At 58.8% G+C, this 24078-nt stretch overlaps 2 protein-coding genes across 9 annotated transcripts; both read right to left on the reverse strand.

Annotated features, from left to right (window-relative positions):
• Nucleotides 1-873: 873 nt before the first annotated feature.
• Nucleotides 874-4865, reverse strand: ASIC3 (acid sensing ion channel subunit 3). 8 transcript variants are annotated; one of them, XM_025929630.2, is made up of 11 exons: nt 4204-4865; nt 3313-3463; nt 2965-3092; nt 2607-2808; nt 2458-2514; nt 2209-2356; nt 1814-1905; nt 1586-1665; nt 1417-1488; nt 1187-1245; nt 874-1054 (listed from the first exon to the last, which is right to left on the reverse strand). In XM_025929630.2, exons 1-11 carry the CDS (start codon nt 4735-4737, stop codon nt 976-978), a joined length of 1602 nt encoding a protein of 533 aa, XP_025785415.1. In that variant the 5' UTR covers nt 4738-4865; the 3' UTR covers nt 874-975. The 8 variants fall into 8 exon arrangements, 7 of the variants coding, with proteins under 7 accessions (XP_025785415.1, XP_025785413.1, XP_025785414.1 ...); XM_025929628.2 differs by having other exon boundaries at nt 874-1077; XM_025929629.2 differs by lacking the exon at nt 1187-1245.
• A 2463-nt stretch (nt 4866-7328) lies between these two features.
• Nucleotides 7329-23639, reverse strand: ABCB8 (ATP binding cassette subfamily B member 8). The gene is made up of 16 exons (XM_025929655.2): nt 23447-23639; nt 18987-19299; nt 18463-18618; nt 18291-18385; nt 18052-18157; nt 17102-17263; nt 16917-17002; nt 16705-16802; nt 16296-16401; nt 13252-13285; nt 12915-13051; nt 12658-12752; nt 12347-12480; nt 11418-11565; nt 9808-10058; nt 7329-9176 (listed from the first exon to the last, which is right to left on the reverse strand). Exons 1-16 carry the CDS (start codon nt 23539-23541, stop codon nt 9051-9053), a joined length of 2142 nt encoding a protein of 713 aa, XP_025785440.2. The 5' UTR covers nt 23542-23639; the 3' UTR covers nt 7329-9050.
• Between the last annotated feature and the right edge of the window lie 439 nt (nt 23640-24078).

The raw sequence follows: 24078 nt of genomic DNA on the forward strand, positions 1-24078 counted from the left end.
CAGCGCCCCCCACCCCTGACGGCTGGGCTCGGGGCAGTACCACCCCCGCACATGTGCTTATGCTGGCAGCCAGTGTCAGAGTAAGGATGGGCCTGCGCCAGAATGGGGAGAAAAAGGGCGGGGCCTTTCTTCACGGCTCTCCATACCCCACGTGTACCTCCCCATCTTTCCCTTCATCCCCACCCCCCATACCCAGGCTGATAGGCTGGGACAGCAGGGATCCAAAGATGCGGTTAGACGAGGAACATCCCTTCCCCTGCTCCCTTGTCAGTTTTCCAATATTTGAGGTACAGAGAAAGAGCAAGGATGGGGCTGTAGCTGGGGCCAGGATGTCTTCTTACTGGCAGGAGTGGGAAGGGAAGGCCTCCCTCCACCATCTCAAGCTGGGACCTTCTGCTCTTTGGGAAAGTTGGAGACGCAGAGCAGTTCCCGTGGAGACAGGTGGTGTGCTGGTGCTTGGTCCCAAACATGAGAAAAGAGTCATGATCTAAGGCGGACAGCAGCTTGTGTTCTTGGAAGTGGCTACACACCCTCTGTCCTCTCCCTGCCCCCCACTTCTTGCCAGGCTCTGGGTCAGAGCCTTCTTCATCTATTCCCTTGTGTCCCCCGAACATAACTGTCCTCCCGCTGAGTCCTCTTTGCCTTGATACCTGGCTTTGGACTCCTTTCTCTCTGAGATGTCATTTCGATAAACTCCTTCATCCTGAGGTGCAATGGGAGGATGCCCTCTCACTAGTCTTTTCGCCCAGAGAGATTTGTGGTGGTTGACTGGGACCCACCTGCATCTCAGACGCCGTCCACTGGAGGTTGGTGGGCGGAGGTCTTCTTTGACCTTAGCCTGACTAGTCTGGCTGTGAGAGAAACAGCTGAGGCTGATGCACTAGAACTTTATTTGGGGTGAAGAGGGCAGAGACATGTGCAGGCTGGGCCCGTCCAAGATGTCAAGGTGCAGCCCGGAAGACACAGATGCCAGGTCTAGAGCCGTGTGACGAGGTAGCAGGTGCGGTGGGAGGCAGACAGAGTCTTGGTGACGGCACAGGGAGGGGTGGGGGGCCTGGTGAGACCCAGACCACTGCGCTGGGACAGGAGGCCTTGTTCCCACTGCCCTCCCCTCCTGAACCTCAGTGTCACCCCCTAGACTGGACCTGCCCCTCCTCCCTTGAAATAGGGAGCCATTTCTTGTTACCTGGGGCCCAGGCTGAGGTGGGGAACTTGGGTTCCATGGCTGCCCAGCCCTTCCTGAAGCTGTGGGAGGAGGGAGAGGGTCAGAGGTGGGGAGGAGTCCTCCCTCCCAGGACCAGCCAAAGTCACTGCACGCTCCTCCCCCACCATTCTTTCCTCAGCTGGGTAGGGATGGTGTTCTAGGCTTCAGGGGAAGACATTGGAGATGGCAAAGAAGGAAGAAGGGTTTGTTACCAGATTGGTGCTAGAGTGCCTTTGGGAGTGCTTCCGGTTCCAGAAGTATCCCAGGACCCTGTCTTGGAACACCTGGGGGCAAGCAGTGGGGGAAGTGGCCATTGCACACCTTCTCCTGGATCTTATGCACTGATTCCTTCCCCCTCCCCCAGCTGGGGCTCAGGCCCACCTCACAGAGGTAGTCCAGGATCTCAAGGATGGTGAGCAGGCTGGCCCCGATGAACAGCCCCATCTGGCCCCCAATGTCGCCTGTGGAGACCAGGTTACCCATCAGCTCACAGCCACCTGCCAAGCCCACACCTCCCCAGACTTCTGGATGACCTGGATGTGCGCGTGCGCGCGCGCGCACACACACACACACACACACACACACACACACACACACACACACACACACCGAGCAGTTCTGACACTTCATAGGCCTTTTTCTGCTCCACGGTCTCATAGTTGAGGGCCTCAAAGAAGATGTCCAGCACGAGCACGTTCTCTCTGGAGGAAAAGAGGCCAAGAAAGCTCGCTGGACACCCCCAGGTGATAGCTGCTGGCAGGAGAGAGGTGCGCGATCTCCCGTCTGTGACTCCTCTTAAGAGCCCCAGGGACGGGTGTCACGGCCCCGTTTGCAGAAGAGATGCTATCACAAAGGTTAAACAGCTTGGCCAGAGTCCCAGGAGCCCCGCGATGATGTACAAGCTGGGCTTGCACCCGGGTGTGCGCACGAAGGCTCGCCCGCGGGAGGGTGCCCCCGCCCTTCCCCCCACCCTGCCCCGTCTGGTCCCGGATGGCCCAACTCACACGATGTAGGCCTCGCTGCGGTTGTGTTTCCGGGCCAGGTAGCGGGCGGCGGCGCGGCTCGGGATCCGCACCATGGAGAGCTCCTTGGCGTAGCGCGTGCTGGCGCAGGGGTTGGGGCAGGTGCACGCGTCCTTCCGCAGCATGGCGTCTAAGGGCCACCACAGTCACCTGAGTCAGGGCCACCCGGCCGGCGAGTCCGGGAGCCGGAGCCGAGCGGGGGTGGGGACGCGGGGGAGGTCTGCCCCTTACCCAGCGCCGGGTCCGCGCAGTCCTTGTATTGCTGGGGGCTGCACACTGGCGCCCCGCCTGGCGTGGTGGGGGAGGAGACCGCTTCAGGAGCAGCTCCCAGGCCCCTTCGCCGTCCTGGACCCCCGCCTCCGCCCCCACCAGCTCCTTACCTGGCATATGCATCATTCGGCAGCCACACTTTCGAGCCACATAGCGAGCCTCACAGGCCAGGCGACACCCCATCAGACTATAGGGGGTTTGGGGGCCTGGGCTGGGGCTGGGAGGACCTAGGGGACCAGAAGGTTCCGGCTCAAAGTCGGGGTCCAGAGGTGCGGAGCTGCAATCACCCCAGGGTGGTGGCAGGAAGCTCAGCTGTAGTTGGTCGGGTTAAGGAGGCTTCGAGGAGAAGTGGGGCGGCCAGGTGCAGTGTGAGTGGTCACCGAGATGGCATGCCGAGGGCTGGAGGCCCCTGGGATGGTCTGAGATGTTGTGGCTGAAGGAGGGGGTTGGAAAAACCCGTGAGGATACTCGCTGTTGCTGGCAGGACACGAAGGTCTGGTAGCCGGGGGCTGCCCCGAAGCCCAGCTGGTCGATGGTGGGCGGCTCCTCCTGGCTGTGGATCTGCACTCGGACCCCCACCTCGAACGGGGTCTCCTCTGCAGGGGAAAGGGGGACCCTGACGCCTGTGTCCCAGGAGCCCCCCTGCTGCAGACGGCTTGCCCCAGGACTGTGACTGGCCAACCCTGCCCACCCTCCTCCCCCTTCACAGGAGAGGATGTACTCCTCTGGGGCCCTTCCTAGCGCCTCCTCTCCTTCCCAGAGCCTTTTGTACACCATCTCTGCCACCCCTCCAGCCTGACACGGGTGCCCCCGTACCCATGTCCCTCCACACGGGCAGATACTCATCCTGCTGCACATCCAGCATGATTTCCAGCCCGTTGCCCATGCCGCCCTTGGGAGTGGTGAGCAGTTCTGCCCCATCCGCGCCAGAGTTAAAGGTGTAGCACTGACCCATCCGGGTGAAGATCTGTGGGTGAGCAGACGGGGGACAGACCTCACCAGGGGACAAGGAGCCCGGCCAGCTCTTTCCCCCAGGCAAACATGAGACCTCTCCCCTCCCCATCCTCTATGTGGTCTCTTGGAACATGGAACCCACATCTCAGTGCCCCCGGTCCCTCCCACTTACCAGCACAGCTAGTTGGACCCTTGTGGGCTCCCATTACCGCAGCCCCTCCTCCCCCTTCCTCAGCCCCCCAGCCCCCCAGCCCAGGGCACAGCCTGTAGGACAAGTGTGTCTTCAGAGAATGGCAAGAAAGGAAGTGGGTCTCAGTTGCCCTCCTCCAGGACTGGCAGAACGTTGGAGAGGCAGAGGGAAGACAAGCCCACTCCCCCAGGCAGGAGAGCGTTCTGCTCTAGAACGGCCCCACTAGATTCCCCCCAGGCCCCAGGGGCAGGGGCTCCCCAGACCAGAGCTCGGGCCCAGAGCCAGCCCCAGTGAGTGCCCTGTGCTGGAAGGCATGACCTTGTACATTGCAGTCCAGCTGAATGGCAGGCAGGGGTCCCCAAGGAGGGCCGTCTCCTGGGCTGGACAGAAAGGCACTGGTGGGGTGTGGAGCCTGTCGCCCGGCTGGGAAGGAAAGGATCCCCGGCACAGGTGTGAAGGTCCCCTAGCTTAGGAGGAGCCTGGGCCAGCAGGGCTGGGGGAATTGCAGGTCCTGGGCAGGGACCGGCCGGGTCCCTGGTAGGCCGGGCCGGCAGCCAGCTCACCACGGTGAAGTTCTCGGGACCGCACGGCCAGCCTCTGTAGCGGCAATCCAGCAGCATTTCCTCCAGGGCGTGTCCGGCCCTGGCGTACAGTCGAGCCATGTCGAAGGTGGGACTGGGCATGAAGCCGGGGGGCGCGGGGGGCCGGCCCAGGGCACGCAGGAAGGCGGCATGCTCAGCGGGCTCCACGCCCAGCAGCGCGGGCCCGGCCCAGTGCAGGTCGTTGGGCGTGAGGCGCGAGCGGCGCAGTGGGTTGATGTTGCACAGGGTGATGGCGGGGAAGGTGAGCCGGTGGCTTTCGCGCTCGTCCAGGGCTGTCTCATGGTGGAACTCCCCATAGTAGCGCACCCTCTCAGCCACCTGGTAGAGGAAGGCGGCCAGAGACAGGAGCACGGCTGCGGCCCAGAGCCCTCGGCGAGGCGTCAGGCCCCCAGGGCCGAAGACATGGCCCAGCCCATGCATCGTGCAGCTGCTGGCGAACACGCGGATGTCCGAAGCTAGCCTCCGGGCCTCCTCTGGCCCAGGATGGGGCTTCATGGCTGAGGTCCAGGGTGGGGGACACTGAGAGGGCTGGGGATTGGCGATCAGGCTGCAGGGACTTGGAGAGAGGAAAGAGGGTCAGTCCGAGGACTGGGAGGGACTGAGGATTTGGGGGGCCGGGCAGGGGTCACTGCAGGGAAGGAGAGGGGAGGAGAGAGTGGGGAGAGGGGCCCAAACCAAGAAGCGGGAAGGCACTGGTCAGGCAGGTTCGGCTCGGCTGTCTCGAAGGAACCAGCCGGGGCTCCACTAGGCTCAGCGCAGGGCCGGGGGCTCGGCAGGAGAGGCCAGGTAGGGCGCAGCCGACTTGGGAGGCAGGGGCCGCTCTGCTGGAGGCTGCTCTGCGGAGCCAGGGCTGCCGCAGAGGATTGGGTTTCAGCAGTGAGGGGGCAAGGGGGCCCGCAGAGCAGTCTGGGGGGGTGGGCAGGGAAGGTCCCTGGGGCCCCAGGCTGAGCCATTAGTGCAGCGTGTTGGGGGGGGAGGGGCGTGGCTGTGGAGGCCAGAGGCGCCAGCGGAAAACCACAGCAATCCTGGGTAGGGCTTGAAGGGAGTCTGGAGAGATGTCGGGGCTGGGGGTGCCTTAATGGCCCTCTAGGTTCCCAGCTGCGGCCCTTGCGGTTGGGTGGAGGGTCAGTTGCTGACCCTCGGCCCGGTCCCTCCCTCCTTTTGTCTCTCCTCCCTTCCCACTAACCTCACTTGGGATAATTTGCTCCTTCACAAAGAGAGGAGTTGGCTCTTGACCAGGCTGGAAAGTGTTGGGAAGTTTGGCGTTGGCAGATTCGAGCCCCCAGCAGCCTACGCCGCGTGGCCAGTCTCTGCAGGTCTCAAGTCCCAGAGTGGTCTGTCTGAGTGTCCTCTTCCCACCTCCCCACGCTGAGGCCTCCTGAGAGGCTGGCCTCTGCCACAGTGACTGCGGCACTCTCCGGGGGAACACGGGTGCCCTAGAATTTAACTTTTTTTTTTCACTTAAAAACATTCTGGAGACTGGAATTACCTCGTACCTGGAAAGCTTCCCCATTTTTTATTTTTATTTTTTTTTAAATTTTTTTCAACGTTTTTATTTATTTTTGGGACAGAGAGAGACAGAGCATGAACGGGGGAGGGGCAGAGAGAGAGGGAGACACAGAATCGGAAACAGGCTCCAGGCTCCGAGCCATCAGCCCAGAGCCTGATGCGGGGCTCGAACTCACAGACCGCGAGATCATGACCTGGCTGAAGTCGGATGCCCAACCGACTGCGCCACCCAGGCGCCCCACTTCCCCATTTTTTAAATGGATGCATTCTATTCCACTATGTGGGCGGACCAACTTTTATCTACTCACACTCCCATTGATGAACAATGGGTTTCCAGTCTTCCATTGTAAACAATGGTGCTCTCAATATCATTGCATGGTTGTAAATTCCCAGAAATAGAACTGCTGGGTCAAGAGGCAGCTGAATGGATAATTTGGTAGATATCACAAAACTCCCCACTGTGGGAATTCTACCATTTTGCACACCTGTATCATGGTGGGCAGTGTGCCTGTTTTGCAGGAGTGGGCGGGGCGGGGTTTTTGTTTTTTAATTTTTAAATGTTTATTAATTTCTGAGAGAGAGGGAGAAAGGGTGAGCAGGGGAGGGGAGACACACAGAGAGGGGGAGTCACAGAAACCGGAGCAGGCTCCAGGCTCTGAGCGGTCAGCACAGAGCCCGACGCGGGGCTCGAACTCACGGACCGCGAGATCGTGACCTGAGCCGAAGTTGGACACTTAACTGATTGAGACACCCAGGTGCCCCTCTTCTTTTTTTTTTTTTTTAAGTAGGCTCCGTGCCTAACATGGGGCTTGAACTCATGACGCTGAGATCAAAAGTCACATGTTCTACCCACGGAGCCAGCTGGGTGCCCCTGCAGGGGGGCTTTTCTAAAGGAAGAGATACAGTGCCCCTGACCCAGCTGGGGTGCCCCGGGCCACAGTGCCCAGCATGGCATGGCAATGCCAGCCTTGAGAGGGCCGAGCTGGTACATTTGACTGAAGGTGCTTCCGATGATCCAGAGGAGACGACGGGGCGGCCAGGGCAGGACTCCCAGCAGCTGGAGCAGACAGACACCTCCAGGAAGTAGAGCGGCGGTCCAAAAGGCTGGTACCTACTGGCCTGCAGTGGGCCAAATGTGTCGTGCTGATCCAAGGCATGGGGACAAAGGACTGCAGGAGAGCCTGGTGGCTGAGGGCTGGGGGGGGCGGGGTAGGGGTGGGGTCAGCCCAGACACCCCCCAAGGAGGATGGCCAGGGCCTGGTGTCCAGCCCCGCATTTGGTGAAGTAAATTTTCACCTGCCTGTGTACCGGGAATGGGGAGACGCTGTACGGTAGGCTTGGGAGAACACAGGTTTACCTCCACTAATTTATTTACTGAAGCTTATTTCACTTGAGGCCGCCGGGCTCACACTGGCGGGCTCCTGGCCATGAGTGGAAGAAACACAGTGCGCCAACGGACCATGATCACGCTGTGCTGTTGTCACCTGTCCACCTGTCTTTCCTTCTGACAAGACTTTCACGGGGGGCGGGGACATCCTCACGCCCATGGCAGGTGTGCGGCACATGATACACGGATCTTGGAAGCAGGGAGTGAACAACAGTTTATTGTACACGTGACCAGCTCCCGAGGCTGTGGCACTGGGAGTTTTAAGTACTTTACCACAGATCATCCCATTTCAACTCTTACAACAGACTCTCAGGATGAGGTACCGCCAGGCTTATGACCCACGTTGAATAGTCGCCGAGGCCAAGGTTGAGGCTGAGGCCACGTGGCGAGCGTGAGGCTGACTGCACAACCTTCCGGCTCAAGGCCCACCACAGACCTCACTACTTCCCTGGGTTGGGGGGTGGGGGAGCTGGGATTTGGAGGCCGCCCTGAAGAGGTCCGGAGAGACCGGAGTCTGGCATCAGGAGGGGTCTCTGGGGGGGCTGGGGCTGGAGCTGGGGGAGCAGGAGCTTGTCTGCTCTCTCTTCCTGGGAGGGGTCTGGCAGGCCGCCGTGGACCTGGCTGGGAGCGGAGGCTGGCTCTGGGCTGTGCCTCCTGGGTAGGCGTTTAGCGGCAAAGCAACCCAGAGCCAGCCCACGCGCTGCCCCCCTGGGCTGTGGCCACCCCGGCAGTGACCTCTGATCTGTAAGGAAGCAGGTATCAAACCTGGGTGGCTGTGGCCCGGGGACATTTCAGGTGCTTCGTCCCAGAGGAGCATCTGCTCCTAAGCCACACCCAGAAGAGGCTGCGGGGCCTCCTGCACTCACACCTGAGCCGCTGCTGCTTCTTCCAGGCTGGCCTCCGGCTACAGCGGGCTCTGCTGGTCCTACGCACGGCTGCCGCCCCTGACACAGGGCACTGCCTGTCCAACTGATTTTGTGTTTTGTCAGCCTGGGGGCAAAGTATCAACTTCTCCCTAGAGGTTTGGTGACCGCCAGCACCATACAACCCTTGTGGCTGGAGCCTGGGGTGTGTCGGTTCCTCCTTAGTCTCCTTCAGGGCTGGGTGTCCTCGTGTAAGGGGGCTGTCCACAATCTCACAGGGTGACGGAGACGAGGTGCACGGGGCCAGGGCAGGGCTGCGATGGCCTGGTGAGCCGGAAGCTCCTTGAGGAACAGACCATGGCATGCCCTGCCCCTTCTCCCCCTTCCCACGGGCTGGAGGCATGTGGGGCACTTGTTCCGCTGGACGGGAGTGGGAGGGGGGGGATGAAACCTAGAAAAAGGACCATTATTCACGGAGCAGGGAGGAGGGGAAGCTGTTCTCAGGATGGGGACTGTGGGTTCGAGGGGCTGGCCCAAGGGGCGGGTTCCTTCCCCCAGGGCTCAGAGAGGCAGTGGGGATGGAGGAGAGAGGGGAGTCAGGCTAGGACGGTGAGGTCCTGGCACGGGTATGGGGAACCCCAGTGTGAACTCCTGATTTGTACAGAGGTGGGGCCGGAAGCCTTTAGGCTATCAGGTAGGGGGATACTTGGCAGGGTTCCTGAGAGGGGTTGGGAGGATCTGGGCAGAGGGAGGGAACAGAGTAGGGGCCTGGGGACTCTGCCTCCTCTGTGCAGCCTAATGACTCATGGCTCTGGCAGGAGGGAGGTAGGCAGGAGGGGGACACGGGGGCGGGGGGCGGAGGGAGTGGTCCCGACCTCCCCACCTCCAAGCTCAGCGAGAGTCCCAGGTTGCACTGTGAGCAGGGGAGCAGCAGCCCACACCCCAGCGCACTGGTCTTCCTGGGTGTTTGGTCCCTGGGAGCTCCCCTGAGCCGAGCCCCAGTCCTGGGTGCCGATGTTCGGCGGCAACCAGACCTTAAACAGCTGCTCTCAGGACTTGGGGTGGCGGTTCCTGGGGCCTCTGGGCATCTCGGGAGCTGGGACATCCAGGGCCTGTCTCCGGATGAGCTCCGCATAGAGCCCACCCTTCTTTAGGAGCTCTTCATGGGTTCCCACCTGGAGAGAGGAAGGAGGGGCAGATGGTCACCCCAACACAGTTCACAGCCCTAGGAGGGCTGGCTTCTTATCAGCCATCGAGCTCACTGTCCTCTCAGCCATCGTCCCTCCTGGAGACACTATGACCCCAGAGCACCGGCACGTCTGAACTCGCTAGTGCCATCTCCCTGCTTAGCTGGGTTTTGGAAGAGCATCTCCCTTATGGAACCCAGAGACTCCAGCTTTCACTTGAGTGAGCAGCTGGGAGCTGGGGGCCGGGCCTCATGCAGCCTCCCGGCCTTGCTGCAGACCAGCCTGTGGAGAACAGCTCCCGGCCAGCCCCTTTCCAGGGTCCCTGGTGCTGCCTCTGCTGTACCTCAGCCCCTAGGCCCCTTCTCCCTGGCGCTCCACACTTCTCTGAGTCCCTTCCCTTCGGTTCTGGGAGTCATGAGGTAGTTCTACTACCCCACGGGACAGTGGAAGAAACGGGCCCTGGGAGGCCAGGGCAGGAATTCCTGAATCCACACAGGGTGTTGCTTCCAGAATATGCCCCAGGCTCCCAGGGCCAGGCCAGACCCTCACAGCTGAGCCACTCTTTCCACTGCGTCCACGGCTGAAACTGTCCCAACCCACTGCCTGGCCCCCAGCTGACCTCACAGACTTGGCCGTGGGCCATGACGACGATGTGGTGGGCCCCACGCACGGTGCTGAGCCGGTGTGCGATGACCAACACCGTGCGGCCAGTGCTGGCGCGGTCCAGGGCCTCCTGCACGACCCGCTCGGACTCTGAGTCTAGTGCGCTGGTTGCCTCGTCCAGGATCAGCACCGTGGGCTGCTTGATGAGGGCACGGGCAATGGCTAGGCGCTGCTTCTGGCCACCAGACAGGGTTGCACCCCGCTCACCTGGGGAGGAAGGGGACAGGGCAGGACCTTGAAGCGATCTTCAGCTCTGCACTTGGGGGCGGCCCTACAAAGGGGCACCTGGGCCGTCTGGAACTTTCCATCTGGTCCCTCAGGCTCACCACCTTGCACCATGCACATTCGCCTGCCTCGGATGGGTCAGCATCCTGATCCCATAACCCTGTGCAAACGCACATGTGCACTCACACCAGACAGCAGGAGGGGCACACACTCGGGATTCAGTGCACCCTGGAGACACCCAATGCCCCTCCCACACCGGGGTGGGGTCTCAGAGCCATGCCTGGGCCTGTGGCTCCAGCTGCCTTCTCCTGGCCTGCTGGGTCTCCGCCACCCTGGGGACGTCCACGACCCAGATGTGGGCCCTGGAGTGTAGTGACGGCTTGCCATGGGGCATTCTGGGAAGATCCCACTTGGGGTCTACCATGCTCACAGGAAAACAGCAGAGAGGGCAGACTGGGAGTGAAAAACAGCACCATGGGGACGGTAGTCAGAGGTCAGCAAGGGCACACTAAAGCCCCAGATGAGCCTGCTAGTGTGCTGGGGTCAGAGGTACAAGGAAGGTGCCTCTTGAGAGGTGTGGGCACAGCACCTCCAGTCAGGGGAGTGTGGACTCTGGGTGGTGACCAGAATGGGCTGGATTAGTAATAGAGCGTGGATGATGGCTATAGACAGGGGTGGTACCACCCCTGAAGCTCAGCCAGACTGAGGCCTAAGTTTCAAGATGCGCCAAGAACCCCAGATATGCCTACACTTTGAGACTTGCCAGAACATTCTGCAACACAGCCAAGGACTGGGGGTGATAAACATGGCCGCAGAGGTTGAAAAAAAGACCCCTTTGTGAATGCACAAAGCCGCGGGCCGCGATGTGACTATTCTAGTGTGAGGCCGCAACACTGCAACGTCCCAGAACCACGAAAGCCCTTCTCTGGGTAGGTCAGAAGGGAGACCTGTTCAGTCACATCAATCCCTGTGGGTAACTAGACGGAAACGCTTTTAAATTAAGGAACAAAAGGGCAGGAATGAAACAGGAGCCTGAAGCACAAGGAATTACAAGAAGATTAGCAGTCCAGTGCTTCTGGTCCCGTCTTAGGACGTGGAGGCCACTGGGAAGCTCTGAAGGTCCCTGACACCACAGACCCCTTGCAAGTGTCCCTGGCCGGGTCCTGCGCCTACACTTTCTGAGGCATCCCCGTCTCTGCAGCCTGCGTGTGGTTGAACGACAGACCTGTGTCTGCCCCCCTCGGCCACGGACCTAGCCTTCCCTGATGCCAGGCCTGTGTCCCTGTGGCATGTTCACGCAGGCCTGGCAGATCCAAGCAGAACACTGTCCCCGGGACTCACCAACTATGGTGTTGTAGCCCTCGGGGAAGCTGGTGATGAACTCGTGGGCATTGGCCTCCCGGGCAGCTGCGTAAACCTCTTCATCCGAGGCACCCAGCTTCCCAAAACGGATGTTCTCCATGATCGTCGTTCCGAACAGGACTGGCTCCTGCGGGTGGCGGGGTGGGTCCACATGGGACATTCTGACTTTGCCCCAAACCCCGGAGGGGGGGCAAAAAGGCGATTATGGCCACACCGGAACTGGCCTCTTGCAAGGCAGGTAGGGGCAATTCAAAGTTACAAGTCCAATAAGAAAAGAGAGATCCGTCAAAGTGGGGAGAGGCCGAGCTCCCTGCAGGGCACAGGGTCCCTCAGGAGTGGGATGGGGAGGTGGCTGGGCCAGCTGGCCTGGCAAAGCCTCTCTTGGGAGAGATGGGGAAGAAGGGGGTGTTCATTCTAGCTTTCTCTGCAGTGGTGGGTTGGTGAGGGTGCCCTCTTTATCCAATCACGGGAGGAGGGTGGACCCTCGCTGGGGAGCACCGCCTCACACAGAAGGAAAGAAGTGGGGCCAAGGGCTTCAGGGTGGGGCCACGGGGGCTTGCTTAGTCAGGGGCGGGGGTCTCTAGACCTTCTGAACACCACATGTTTGTCAGAGGACCCAGGGGTCCTAAAATAGGGTCCCACTGCACCTGGTTGGATGGCAGTAAGGGAGGAGCAGAGTTCCTGCCCCGGGGAGGCAAGGGCAGAGCTGCGGCGGGCTGGGGAGGGCAAGCCCCAGATCCCATGACCGCTGGGGAGCCAGTCAGGACGGCCTCAGCCCCCTACTCCCGCCCCACAAAGAGAGCAGGGGTGAAGTGGGCGGGAGGGAGGAAGAAGGGGAAAGGCCCAGGTGCAGTAAGGACCGTGAGAAAAGACAGACGGCGTCTGCAAGTCGGAGACACGCTTCCCACCTGGCTGATGAAGCCGATGACCTGGCCTCGGAGCCAGGAGGGATCGAGGGTTCGCAGGTCCCGCCCATCCAGGGTCACTACGCCGGCCGTGGGGTCGTAGAAGCGCTCGAGCAGGGAAGCCACCGTGGTCTTTCCTGGGGAAGTGGGGTTGGGGGCACGGGGCGGTCAGGGAGGTGGCATGGTTTCTGGAGGCTCTGCCAGGAAAGAGGAACCCCCGGTGACAGGTGAAGGGGCCCCTCCTCCCACCCCACGCTGAGTGGTTACCGTAGGAAGGAAGGTCCTAGGGTGGGAGGGCGGGGGGTTCCTCTCACCTCCGCCGGACTGGCCCACGAGGGCCACGATCTTGCCAGGGGGCAGCGCGAGGCTGAAGTCTTCGAGCACCTGGAAGCCAGGGCGGCAGGGGTAACTGGAAGGAGCCAACGGAGATCCTCAGTTAGACCAGGTCCTGGCCCCTTTCTGCCCTGGCCCCTGCTCGAGTCTCACTGTACCCCGAGGCGGGGCTCGTTTAGAGGGAGACACGGACCCACAGGGCCTCACGTCCCCGTGCCCACCCACTGATGCCGCTGACCTGAAGCAGACGTTGTGGAACGTGACGGCCCCGCGCAGGTGCTCTCTGGGGATGCAGCAGCCCCCAGCCAGCGGAATGCACGGGCTCAGAGTCATGTACTCAAACACCCGGGCACCCGCACTGAGCCCCCGCACCACCTGGGGAGGGGGTTAATTAAAGTCCGAGGTGAGGGAGGGGTGGGGTCTGAGGGCAAGGCTGGCAGTGCAGCCCCATCTCCTGACACCCCTTCCAGCTGACACCTGGTTCCTGCAGCACACAGGTGATGCTGGTTGCTGACAGGACTCCAGCCCAGATCCGATGTCCACACCACGGGGCCCGCCCCCTGACTGCCACTCACCTGGCCGAACAGGACAGAGAGGTTGGCCATGGACCTGTGAGGAGGCGAGAAAGATTCAAAGAGTGGGGACAGGAGCCCCAGAGAAGGCTGGTGCCAGAGGGAAGGGTATGGGTCTCAGCTGCTTGGGGGCGGAGAGGACGTGGCGCGTGAGGCTGGGAAACGGGCAGCCTGAAGGCGAACACAGAGGATGTTCCTGAAATCTGGGACAGCAGGAGCCCTGGGATCCAGCAACACCAGATAGTTCACTGGCAGGCCGCTTCTCCTTGGAACCACGTTATCTCCTTGTTCTCTCCTTGGCCAGATGAAGCTGACAACTGTCTGCCACCTCCGGCCTGGGGGCTCCGGGGAGATGGGCGCGGGAAGCAGGCCCAGGGCCCAGGGGAGCTGGGCTCTGCGCTGCCTGCCTGCACCAACAACACAAGGGAGAGCGCCAGCACCGTGAACAGGTCGGGGCCGCGAGGCCCATGGGGCAAGGTCAGCTCTAGTGCGCTGGACTCCTGGGGGAGCAAGGGCTAATTAAGGTGGAAAATGGATGTTAATCCTTCCAGAGAAAGAAGGAACTCGAAGACCCTGGAGCATGTGAGGGGTGGGGGATGGGCCCCAAAACAAAGTTCCATAGAGACGCTAGCGCGGGCTTGCCCTGTGTAAGGCATGGTGCGAGTGTGTCTCTGTCCAGGGGGGTCACCTCCTCTGCCGTGCAAGGCTGTCGGCTGCTGGAAGGTGGAGAGTCATGGTTCTCAGTCACCGGCCCCTGACCGGGCTGGCCAGTCCGCGACAGTGCGCGTGTCTGTGAGTGTGCATGTCGGTCCTTGAAGTGGAAAAGACTGAGCGCCTTGAACGGGAAAGTCACTTCCTCCAGCGCCAGGGGTGAGGAGGGGAGGGGCCTGCAAGGAAATGGTTCTGGCAGGCTCAGAGAGTTACTGGCATTTGCCGGAGTGAGTGGAGAGGCATTGAGCAAGGAAGAGCCAGGACAGTGAGTTATCTGTGGACGACAAGGGAGAACATCCTCCACAAGAGATCTGGAGGCCATTAGGGCCTGGCAGAGGTGCCCGGCAGCAACCAAAAAGCAGATGCACATGACTCGTTGGTGCGCGATGACCTTGCTCTCAGAGACAGCTCAGGAGGCAGCCCTGAGAGCCCTGGCGGGGGGGCGGCCCATTCCCGGTGAGGCCAGACCTGGATGTAGACCAGGCGGCCTGGCCCTGACTGTGGTCTGTCTGGGTACCTCTCCGTCTCCTCCAGAGACCCAGTGCCACAAAAACAACACCTAGGATGGGGTCTAAAGATTGAGGCTGCCTCCCTCCCCTCCCTTGCCCTGCTGGACCCCAGGAGGAAATACATCAGCCTCCTAAATAGATCGAATTCCTCCAAGGTGGGTGGTGAAGGATCTCCACGTGGGGAGGGCCCCCCACAAAGGATAGTCCTAAGGCCCGTGGCTGTGGGAGCAGCTCTGTGTAGCAGCCAGAGAGAGAGACAGCATAGATGAACTTCCTAGGCTTTTCTGTTTGTAAGAAAGCTCTGCTAACTGGCTAGCCCATGCTGTGGGGAGGAAAGGAAAGGGTCGGAACTCAGGCCACAAAGGGAAGTGGGGGCCCAGACGAAGGGGAGCCTGATGGAGGAGGGCCAGACTCGGAAGGTGTAGGGAAAGGGAGACCTTCCCATCGCTGCCTGTGGAGGGCCACATGGTGACTGTGTGCGTGGACCCAGGCGGGTTTGTCGGGCTCCTCAGGACCAGAGCACGAGGCCAGGGCCTAGCCTGGGGTCTGTGCCAAGTCCCACCTCTGCAACAGTCCTCTCGGTCCCCAGGCTACCAGGGAACAGTTCCCAGGCTGGAGGAGGGATGAGGCCACCCAGGGTCTGAACTTCAGAGAAGGTGTGAATGGGCCCAGATACGGGAGCACCAGACACAAATGGGGCCAAGGATGGGAGTCCTTTCTACCAACCCATCTTCAGACTGGCTCCAGTCTACCTGGGACAATAACAAGGCTGATGACGAGGGGCGCTGTAAGAAACAGGCAGTAAGACACAATGCAGAGCCCGGCCACGAGTGTCGGAAGCAATGGGGGAGGGGCACGGAGGGGAGTTTGGGGTGAGAGTCTGTTCTCTTGACGTGCTTGACAGTAATTCGGGTCTCTGCTCTTCAATGATTTATTACAGCATATTTGCTCCTCTGTTATTCATCACGACATCTACTCATGCTTCACGTGCTCTCACGTATGCGGTGTGGGGGGGGAGATGATGAGAAACTGCAGCAGGAACTGCTAGCGTTTAGCTCAGAAGAGAAAGGAAAGGGGAGGCCTTGGGGGTTTTGAGCAAAGGGAGCCGAGAGGTCCGGGCAGACAGGCCCAGTGGGGCAGGTAGATCGCAGAACAACGAACACAGTGAGCTCCAGGCTGGGAAGGGCAGGGGAGAGGCTGAGCCGCTCAGCCCTGGGAAGGTCAGAGAGGATGGCAGGCGAGCTCGCAAAGAGCATGTCAAAGACGGTCTATCCGTACGTGGAATCTCACTCGGCCTTAAAAAGGAAGGAAATTGACACAGGCTACGCTATGGACAAACCTGGAAGATATTATGCTGAGTGAGATAGGCCCGTCACGAAAGGACAAACGCTGTGCAATCTCACTTACGTGAGGCACCCAAAGTGGGCAAATCACAGACATGGAGGTTGTCAGGGGCTGAGGGAAGGGGTTGTGGGGGCTCAGCATTTAACAGCCGGTTTCAGTGCTGCAGCACGAAGGGCGGGAGACGGATGGTGGTAACGGATGCACAAACTCTATGCTTACAAACGGTTAAGATGGTAAATTTGACATTACGTGTGTTTTGCTACAATGACCAATTTTTTAAGAAGCTGTCTCGGAAATTTCGGAGCCGTTTAGGCGGCCGAAGATGTCAGCTGCATTCCTGAGCGTACGGACGGTGAATCAGGTCACAGGGTGCTCATGGATGGCACGGGGGCACTCTCCCCAGCCAGCCCCCGGGGCGGGCCACCACCCCCTGTCCCTCCACTCAGCAGGGCTCCTGCAGGACGGGGACAGCCTCACACTCACCTCTGCACCGTCTGGGAGGCCACCAGGAAGGACATGAGGTCTCCCCCTGTCAGCTCCTGTCCAGCCACAAGGGAGCCCCCAATAAACAGAGTGCCTAAGACCATGCCTGCGTGTGGAAAGGGACAGACGGTCAGGAAGGCGTCTGCCTGGAATAGCGTCTACCTGTTTCGTGTGGAAACGAGTGTGTGTGTGTGTGTGTGTGTGTGTGTGTGTGCGCGCGCGCGCGCACGTGTGCATGTGTGGTGGTGGAGCTCACGCACCTGGCACTCCTACAGATGTCTGAAGGACATCGAGCAGGCGGAGAGCCGCCCCTCCCTTGTGTGGCTGGGACCTGCCCTTCACTGCTCCACGCTCATCCCCAGCCGTGACGGGGCGCGCCCACACCCCGGGTGGGGACTTGCTCACTCACAGTTGAAGGCAATGTTGGAGAGCCCCTGGAACAAGGCGATGCCCCTGCCCAGCTCCTCTGCCTTACAGCGGGACCCCTCCAGCTCTGCTCCGTAGCGTCTGGGGAGAGAGGCCAAGCCCGGCTGTCAGGAAGCAGCGGGCTGGGGTGCAGGGCTGCTGGGGTACATTCAGGGAGTCCTCCCTGCTTCATGCTCCTCTCCGTCTGGGACTCACTCCTCTTCCCGATGCTCCATGGCGAAGGCCCGCACGGTCCGAACGTTGCCCAGGGCCTCATCTGCTACGCCTGTCGCCCTTGCAATCTGCAAGGAGTCCAGGAAGTAGGCGGCTGGCTTGGGGACGGGGAGGAATGGCGGGGCAGACAGAAATGGGGAAAGCAAGGATGGCAGGAATGCTGGTACCTGCTCCTGACACTGGCGAGACAACTTTCGGAGAGCTGAGCCCATTAGGGTGCCAACTCCCATAAGAATGGGTGTGGCCACCATCAGCAGCAGCGTGAGGCGGGGGGACAGCATAGACAGGGACACCAGGCAGCCAGCCACCTGGGTGCAGCTTCGCAGTCCCTGGGGGAGAGAAGGGACGCAGGAAGGCTGTTTGGCATCAGCACCACGACACGGGGACTTCACCAAGGGTCCACTGGCTACAGCGGCCAAGGCCGCTTCCCAAGGCCAAGGCCATGAGTCTGACCCTGGAAGGCCAACCGGCAGTCCACCCAGTCATAAAGCATGACCCTTTCTCTCCTAGCAGGCACGAAAGGCCTGGGTGAGAATGTCTATGGACCACAGCCTCCTTCCCCCAGACAAATCCCAATTTGCTTTGCCTTTTGCTTTAGGAACTGAAAAAAAAAAGAATTGAGCAGGAACGTCACCCAGGGACTGCTATGGGCCAGTGTGAGGCATGACCCAGCAGCCACAGTGACCATGTGGGTGGATGAGAACAGGACATCAGTAATGCAGTAAAAAGCCTTTACTCGTTCTCGTTAACACTTGTCAGCATGCCAGGCATTCTGGGGGTAAGGCAGGCCAGGGTGATTTTGCTCTTGGCAAGCTGGTCCAAGAAAGGCTCTTGTCTGAGTCCTTGGGAAGGTTTTCCGGGGAGGTAGAATTTCAGAACAGGAGCGAAACAGCCTGTCCTGACCTTGGACGATACCACAGTACCTCCCTTCCGTGAACTTCCCCACTCCCTCATCCACACCCTCACCAGACAGCAGGCTTCTCACTTGGTGCGAGCCTAGGCTCAGAGCCCAACAGCAAGGCGGGTGGGGCTGGCCTGATGTGTCTACACTGGGGTGTGTGTGTGTGTGTGTGTGTGTGTGTGTGTGTATACACACAGGGGGGCCTGGGGAACTGACCTGGGAGATGACGAGTTTGAAAGATGATTTAAACTCTTGCACATCAGCTGTCAGTCGGCTCACCAGCTGCCCTGTCTTTTTAGCATCGAAGAAAGCAATATCTTGTCTGGTGGTAGATCAAGGGTACAGTAGGTTGGGGAGAAGAGGAGACATTAGTTTAGGACAAGGCCCTGCCCCTACATTTGTCCAGACCTCTGGGGCTAGCAGATCCCCCTGCCCGCACCCTGCACTGGCAGTACCGAAGCAGGTTGCTGAAGAGGGCCCTCCGCATGTCCACGGCCATGCGCTCGCCGATGCGGGACAGCAATACCAGGTACCCGAAGGTCAGCAGGCCCTGGGAGAGAGGCCGGGGCACTCAGGGGCGCCCAGGAGGCTCCTTTGGGTGCCCCCAGGCCCTCCCTCCTGTTGTACCTGAATGCCATAGAGGATGAGCAGGTAGGTGCTGAGATTCCGGGACTCAGTCAGGAAGCTGCCCACATGGTCCCTTGTGTACTTGGCCACAATCTCCACCAGCTGGCCCAGGAGCAGGGGGATCTGCACATTCACCAGGGCCGCACCCAGTGCCAGCTTGGGGAGGGGGAAGCAGACATTTAGAGGGGGCCATATTCTTCCCCATCCCTGGCCCTGACCTTGGCCCTCCCTCTCCTGCAGCTGTTCATGTTTGGCTAACTGTGTGCTTCTTCGAGTTCCAGCCCAGGCTGCCAGAGCCTGGGGATTCCTGTACCCTGCACAGCCAGCTGCCCTGTGCGGAATCGCCTGGCATCCCTTGGCTTCCAGTCCCTAAGGCAGCCAGCCCTTGCTGCTTCCTGAGGTCTATCCTGAGACTTGGTGAGGCAGACAAGCTGCCCCTGTGCAGCTCCAGCTGGTGCTTCTGCAAACCCCTGGCTGGGTCCTTCCCTGTCCCTGATGTGGGCGAAAGGGGAGGGGCATCTCACCACGATGGCTGCCGCCAGGACCAGCAGGTGGGGGCGCAGAAACTGCCAGAAGAGCTTCCAGTTAAAGCGGGAATCCCCGACACAAGGTCTGGAGCAGGCAGGAGGGGCCTCTTCTGCCTCACACAGCGCCACAAGGCAGAAGCGGGGGCACTTACTCAACAGCACGGGGCCCAGAAGGATGCCCCCAACCCAGCGCCAGGCAGTGGGTCTTTGGCTGGGAGCTGGAGGCGCTCGAAGGAGGTGAGCCCGGAGCTGGGAGCGCAGCTGGGCCACAGCCCTGAGGAGGTAGGAGCTGTGGCGGCCATCAGAGCACCTGTAGGGAGACAATGGCATCGATGGCTCACGGCCCCGAGTGAACTTCAAGGGAGCAATCAATCAGGCCGGCTCTGGGCTGAGGCCTCTGGACAGCATTTCTTCCTCCATAGGGTCCTACGCGACCCCTCCCAGGGCTGTTCTTTAGCACCTCAGTTTCTAAGAGAAACACATTGAGGCCAAGTCGCTGAGGAGCAAGACAATAGTCGGTAACCAAGTCGGAAAGGTGCTCTCGCCGTGCCATCAGACAGCTGGGCCCCCTCAGCCTCCAGGGACCCCTCTGGTCAGGGGCCATCTCCAGCCCACGTTCTTTCTGATCATGGGACATCACTTTGGACGGCAGCTAGTCTGCGGGCACTCCTTTTACAGCTGAGGAAGCAGAGGTCCTAAGTGAATCTGGGTCAGAGAGGCAAGAGGAGAGTGCCCCCTGGCCACACCCGGCACTGGGCTGGCTTGCAGTGGCGATGCCTGGCCCACGTGGCCTCCATGTTGCCAGTCAATGGTCCGGCTGTGTTTGATCCTCCCTTCTCTGGGAGGGAGACGCCCTTATTCTCACTTGATGGAAGAGAATGTCACGGGGACTGAGAGAGCTGGAATAATTTGTCCCCAAGCAGCAGAACCTGGACAAGAGGGGAACCCTGCTGTGTGACTCCAGAATCCAGGCTTGTTCTAGTCTGCCACGTGTGCTGTGCCCAAGGCTGGGTGTGGCAGGGCCTGGACCGGCCCCGTGTCTTCTGACCCCTGGTCACTGTTCATTGCACCCCAACACCCAGACTCCTCCCAGGCCCCGAGTGCTTATGTGGCAGCGTATGGAGAAAAACGGTGACACACTCCCTCTCTATCAACTGAAGGAGAAAAAAGAAATTAACAATCCAAATAATGTATCTCGTCATCTCAGACCGGCCCAAATCACCTTCTCTGGTCTGCGGTTTCTGCATCGATACGCGGTGATGTCGGGTAGAGAGCCTACTGCGTGCCCACACTCTGCTGTGAGGCACGGGGAACAAGAGGTAAACAGAACAGACCATGTAACTACCCTCATGGTGGGAAGGACTAACAGCTAATGACAAAGCTTGCTGAGTGTGAAAAGGGGAACGGCAGGTGCTCAGAGCACAGACCACGAATTCCCTGGGTGAGGGCATCAGGAGAGGCCTTCCTGACCAGACCCGAGGGAGAATGGGAAGGAGCTGGCTAAGTGAAGGTGGTGGGGACAAAGTGGGGGAGAGCTGTAGGCAGCGGGGAGCGTGTTTGGGACATGTGCAGGTACGAAAGAAGGAAGAGCTGGAACCTGAAATATAAGGGAGAGGAGACATGGGCAGGACAGGCATCGAAGTTTTTATAGGACAGCTGGACTTTAGAGGGCAGTGAGGACCATTCGTGGCTTTTAGGCTGAGGTATGACATAATCAAATCTGCATCTTAAAGATCACAGCAGAGGGGAGAAGGCTGGAGAAGGGCAAGCCTGGCTACGGGGACCCTGTTACAAGCAGAAGTTATTTGGCCAAGAGTAAATGGTGGGATGTTCAAAGATTCAAATGAGGTTCTCGATGGGGAGAGGCTTTTTTTTTTTTTTTTTTTTAATTTTTTTTTTCAACGTTTATTTATTTTTGGGACAGAGAGAGACAGAGCATGAACGGGGGAGGGGCAGAGAGAGAGGGAGACACAGAATCGGAAACAGGCTCCAGGCTCTGAGCCATCAGCCCAGAGCCTGACGCGGGGCTCGAACTCCCGGACCGCGAGATCGTGACCTGGCTGAAGTCGGAAGCTCAACCGACTGCGCCACCCAGGCGCCCCGGGGAGAGGCTTTTAAAAACCAATACGGGGACGCCTAGGTGGCTCAGTCAGTTAAGCGTCTGGCCTTTGATTTTGGCTCAGGTCATGATCTCATGGTTCGTGAGATCAAGCCCTGCATCAGGCTCCGCGCTGACAGCGTGGAACCTGCTTGGGATTCTCTCTCTGCCCCTCGTACGATCTCTCTCTCAAAATAAATAAATAAACATTACAAAAAAAACACAACAACACAAAAAGGGTCACTTGGGTGGCTCAGTGGGTTAAGCATTCCACTCGTAATTACAGTTCAAGTCATGCATAATCTCACAGTTCATGACATTGAGCTCTGCACTGGGATTTCCTCTCCTCTCTCTGCCCCTCCCCTGCTTGCACGCATTCACTCGCTCTCTCAAAATAAATAAACATTAAAAAAAAAAAAGGAATAAATAGAATGAGGTTTTTCCTTATTCGGATGGTCTTTTGTGTTCTCAGATGCTCCCAACTGCAGACTCCACCTAATTTTTCCCTTGTTTCAAGGAGGCCCGGGTCCTCTCTGTTATGCCTCCTTCCACCCCATTCCACATGCCTGGCTTTTATGTCTCATTTTCCACTGTGTACTTTATGTCTACCCTAAATTTTAGAGAAGCTCATCTTCCTTCTGCCCAGTGTAATCGTCCAATTTCCCCATGAGACTTTATATTCCTCGAGGGCAGGAAGCTCTATCTTATCCACATTCACCCCCAGCACTTAGCAGAGTTCTTGTACATAACAGATATTCAGCAAACGGTTATGGTTATGTTTGTTGAGTGCATGCCCTTGTTAGAAATGCAGAAGGGAGGGGAGCCTGGGTGGCTCAGTCGGTTAAGCGTCCGACTTTGGCTCAGGTCATGATCTCACGGTCTGTGAGTTCGAGCCCCGCGTCGGGCTCTGTGCTCAGAGCCTGGAGCCTGCTTCAGATTCTGTGTCTCCCTCTCTCTCTGACCCTCCCCCATTCATGCTCTGTCTCTGTCTCAAAAATAAATAAAAACATTAAAAAAAAAAAAAAAAAAAGAAATGCAGAAGGGAAAAATCTGACCTGTCCTGTTACTGCATTGTTTGCAAGTTGTAGACTTACTGAGGCCTACAGTAAGAAGTATGTTGTAAATTGCCACCCAGTACAATAAACACAGGTCACACAAAATTGAAATGCTTCACAAAACAATACTCTCCCTAATGTTAAAGCGGGTATTCTATTCTATTCACTTGTTTTAAAAAGTAGGCTCCACACTCAACGTGGGGCTTGAACTCAGACCCTGAGATCAAGAGTCACATGCTCACTAGGCACTCTCTATTACATTCACTTTTACATGATCCTACGCACTACGTTCATTTTCTGATCTACTGTGTTGTGACTTGCACATTTGAAAGACATTGCACTCGTGGGCACACAAATACTTGCATATTATCTGAGGTTTCTCTCCGGGTTTCTCTCTGGTTTAAATGATATCAACACCCTTACTCCCTTCCTAAGGAGTGTTTCAAGCATTTTAATAATTTACCATGGTTACTTTCCAGCTTCTCTCATCTCCTCCAAACTAAGACTCTAAGCAAGGCTTGGTCACTGCCAAGAACTGGCAAATTACTTCCCAGCAACGGTACTTCTAGCTCCAGCTTGGCCCAGCTCTTCTCCTCTTTCAATCAGATGGGCTTTCAAAATGACACAAGTCCCTATCAGCTCACCCCTGCCAATCTGCTGCCTTCCTGGCCCACAGGTTATTCACTCCAGGATCAGAAAGGAATCCGTCCCTTCTCAAAAGCAGTTACACTGGAGTCGCAGTTTCAGGGTCCACGTTGGTTTCCTACCTGCCTCTCTCTCTCAGGACCAACGTGTGTAAACACACAAAAACACACATGTATGTGTTTCTAGATTTTTTTTTTTTTAATCTCTGCTGAAAACATCCAGATCTAGGAACAATTTCTGTTCAGCTCATATTGAATCTTGGGAGCAACACCAACACTAAATGTCTCTGGACACTAACAGTTTTTGTCCAAATTGCCAGACCAATTCCAAGAAAGAGGACAGGGAGGGGGCAGGAACAGCACCCAGGCTCGACACCTGGCGCCCTCTGGTGGGAAGCACGGACCCGATATGGTCACCGACCTAGAGCGTTCACTCCGCGCAGCCCACAGGCGGATACAGACGGGCCGAGTCTCCTGCTGGCACCTAGGTAGTCGCTATAAATAACTGAAGCCAATCCCTGGGGAGTGACATTCTACCCCCGGGCCGGCCTACAACTTCCAGCAGGCCTCGCGCGAGCCCGGGACTCCATGTCCCGGCAGGCCCCACGCCCCGCCAGCCGGTCAACGGCCCGCGCTCCCAGTAGGTTTGTCACTTTTTACCTGACGGCCGCGAATGTCTGGAAGCGGAGGGGTAGTATCAGCCTGCCTGGGACAGGGCCACCCCGAATTCCGACCCGAAATAAGTGCACCAACATGATGGGACGTGAACACAGGAGCAGCCGGCAACGGCAGCTTCACCCTCATCCCATTGAGGGCTCCATGTTGGCGCCGGCCCCCATCCCGACAACCCCCTCGCGCCTCGGCGACGATTGGCGGAAAGACGCATCAATCTCGTCGCAAGCTGTGATTGAAGAAAGCCTTTTCGGTCCTTCTTCTTCCGGAAGTGTGATTGGACAGAGCCGACTATCCGCCCGCCCCCGGCTGTGGGCGGGGCCGAGCAAGTGAGGCATTGCTTTCCGCCTACTGCCCGGGCCAGCCCTGGGGTGACTTTAGCAGTGTGTGCTTCGTGCGACCCTCCATCACGGGGGTTATCCATAGTAACGCGCCAGCGTTACCCGGGACCTCAGGGTTGCTGGTCTATGGGTGCTGCCGGCGGACTCTAGATGTCCCAGGACTTCTAAGGAGTATAGAGTGTTGGTCCTAGGGGACGAAGGGACCCAAAGGGGCCTGGGGAATTTTTTCAAAACATGTGCGCGTTCCATGTGATGCATCCCTTTCTCCCAGACAGATCA

Source organism: Puma concolor, chromosome A2 (assembly GCF_028749965.1).
Source record: "Puma concolor isolate L17-30 chromosome A2, mPumCon1.1.hap2, whole genome shotgun sequence".
Classification (NCBI taxonomy): domain Eukaryota; kingdom Metazoa; phylum Chordata; class Mammalia; order Carnivora; family Felidae; genus Puma; species Puma concolor.